The sequence below is a fragment of the Lactuca saligna genome, chromosome 5, assembly GCF_052625555.1.
Source record: "Lactuca saligna cultivar CGN05327 chromosome 5, ASM5262555v1, whole genome shotgun sequence".
Taxonomy (NCBI): Eukaryota; Viridiplantae; Streptophyta; class Magnoliopsida; order Asterales; family Asteraceae; genus Lactuca; species Lactuca saligna.
The window spans coordinates 219,110,223-219,112,280 of record NC_136421.1 but is presented as its reverse complement, the minus strand read 5'-3'; the positions used below and the strand labels follow the sequence as shown (position 1 = coordinate 219,112,280).

Sequence of the window (2,058 nt, the reverse complement as noted above, 5' to 3'; positions counted from 1 at the left end):
AGAATTTTGATCTTTTTATCAAGTTGATTTTCAACTTCAGCCTTGTAATTCTTAAAAGAATTCAAGGCTTCATCCTTGCTATTTAACAAATAAATATAAAAATACTTGCTGCAATCATCAATAAAAGATATTTAATAATTATTTCCTCCTCTTGTAGGTGTTACTCTAAAATCACATAAATCAGAGTGGATTAAGCCAAGTATTTCATTAGATTTTTCAACCGATTTATGAGGATGTTGTGAAAATTTTGATTCTACACAAACCTCACATTTTATGTTTTTATCTAATGACCATTTTGGTAACATGCTAAGTTTTGCCATTCTTTGAATAGAGCGAAAATTGACATGTCCCAATCGAGAATGCCACAAAAATGAAGGATCATGCATATACATAGAAGATGGCCTAGTAGTGCCTATTATTGCATTAGCATTAACATTTGTTACATCATTGTTTGGTGTTTCAACACCATAGTACAAAGGTAACACACTGACTTTGAAGAGACCCTCACTAAGGTATCCCTTTCCAACATACATCCCACCGTTGGTGAGAACAAACTTATCAGATTCAAATACAAGTTTGAAACCTTTGTTACTAAGATTAGGACTAGAAATCAAATTCTTAGTAATTTTAGGGACATGTAAAACATCACTTAAAATAAGTTCTTTTTCAGAAGTCAGTTGCAGCTTCACTTTTCCCTTTCCTTCAACTTTTGCTATAGAGCCATTGCCCATAAACATTGGTTCAAAATCCGAGACTTTCTGATATGTAGAAAACATGGTTTGGGAGTTGCAAATATGCCTCGTGGCTCCAATATCAATCCACCAATCCACACAATTGCTAACCATGTTGGTTTGAATCACTGCAAGAAACTGATTTGGTGATTCAACCATTGTTGGTTTGACTATAATTTCCTCCACCAGAATTGCCACCATTGTTTCCATTGTTTCCTCTATTATTCCTTCCATTGTTTCCTCATTAACCCCTCCTGAATCTGCAATCTTTGGCCTTGTGTCCAATTTTGCCATAAACATAGCATGGACCAGAATTCTTCTTGAAATTCTTCTTGTTAGGGCCATGATTTTTGCCATCTTTGGAAGAGTTTTTGGAGCCTTGCTTCCGTTTCTTGTTGTTGTGCTTTGTCCTTGAAGTACTTGCTTCTCCAACAAAGTTTGCACTTGGTTCCAAGAAATTTGCATCCGCCTTCTCATTCAGTGTGTTATTTTCTTCCACACGAATTCTCAACACAAGTTGCTCAAAACTCATGTCACCAGTTAAGTGTTTAAGATATAATTTGAAATTCTTCCAAGAGGGAGGAAGTTTTTCAATGATTGAACCAACAAGAAAGTTAGAGTTTATACCCATACCTTCAACTTCAAGATCACTTGCAATGACTTGAATTTCCTCCACTTGTTTGAGGACATATTTGGTATCCACCATCTTGAAATTCATGAACTTTCCAATCACGAATTTCTTGGAACATGCCTCTTTTGTTTTATATTTCTTTTCCAGTGATTCCCATATCTCTCTTGCAGTAGTGATGGTAAAGTAGATATCATAGAGGGAATCATCCAGAGCATTTAGAATATAATTTCTGCAATTATATTCATTTGTGTTCCAAGTTTCCACAGCCCTTTGGTGTTCTGCCAATTGGGCTGCAGTGGGTGGTGTTCCTCCTTCTGCAGTAGTTGTCCCAGTGGGAGGAGAGGGAGAATCATCAGTGAGAACATTGGAAACATGAAGAGTTGTTAGATTAAACAATATCTTTTGTTGCCATCTCCGAAAATCTAAGCCTTTGAATTTCTCAGGCTTTTCCACTTGTGTTTTGATGATGGAATTTTGATCCATTCTTCACTCTTTGATTTCTGTCTTAGATTGTTATGACAGAAGTATACAATCAACAAGACTAATAGAAATAAAGAAACGAAATTGAAATATATATATATATATATATATATATATATATATATATATATATATATATATATATGTAATATACAAGAATCAGTTTACAGAAAACATACTTGAAGATTTATGTTTACAACAGAAACACAAAAACGA

General features: G+C 34.4%; 1 protein-coding gene across 1 annotated transcript; it reads right to left on the bottom strand.

Annotated features, from left to right (window-relative positions):
• Positions 1-975: 975 nt before the first annotated feature.
• On the bottom strand, positions 976-1,845 carry LOC145046271 (uncharacterized). The gene has a single exon (XM_078994566.1). It carries the CDS (start codon positions 1,843-1,845, stop codon positions 976-978), a length of 870 nt encoding a protein of 289 aa, XP_078850692.1.
• Between the last annotated feature and the right edge of the window lie 213 nt (positions 1,846-2,058).

Coding starts and splice junctions, on each gene's coding strand:
- LOC145046271 (XM_078994566.1), bottom strand. CDS start 1,845: ATGGATCAAAATTCCATCATCAAAACACAAGTGGAAAAGCCTGAGAAA.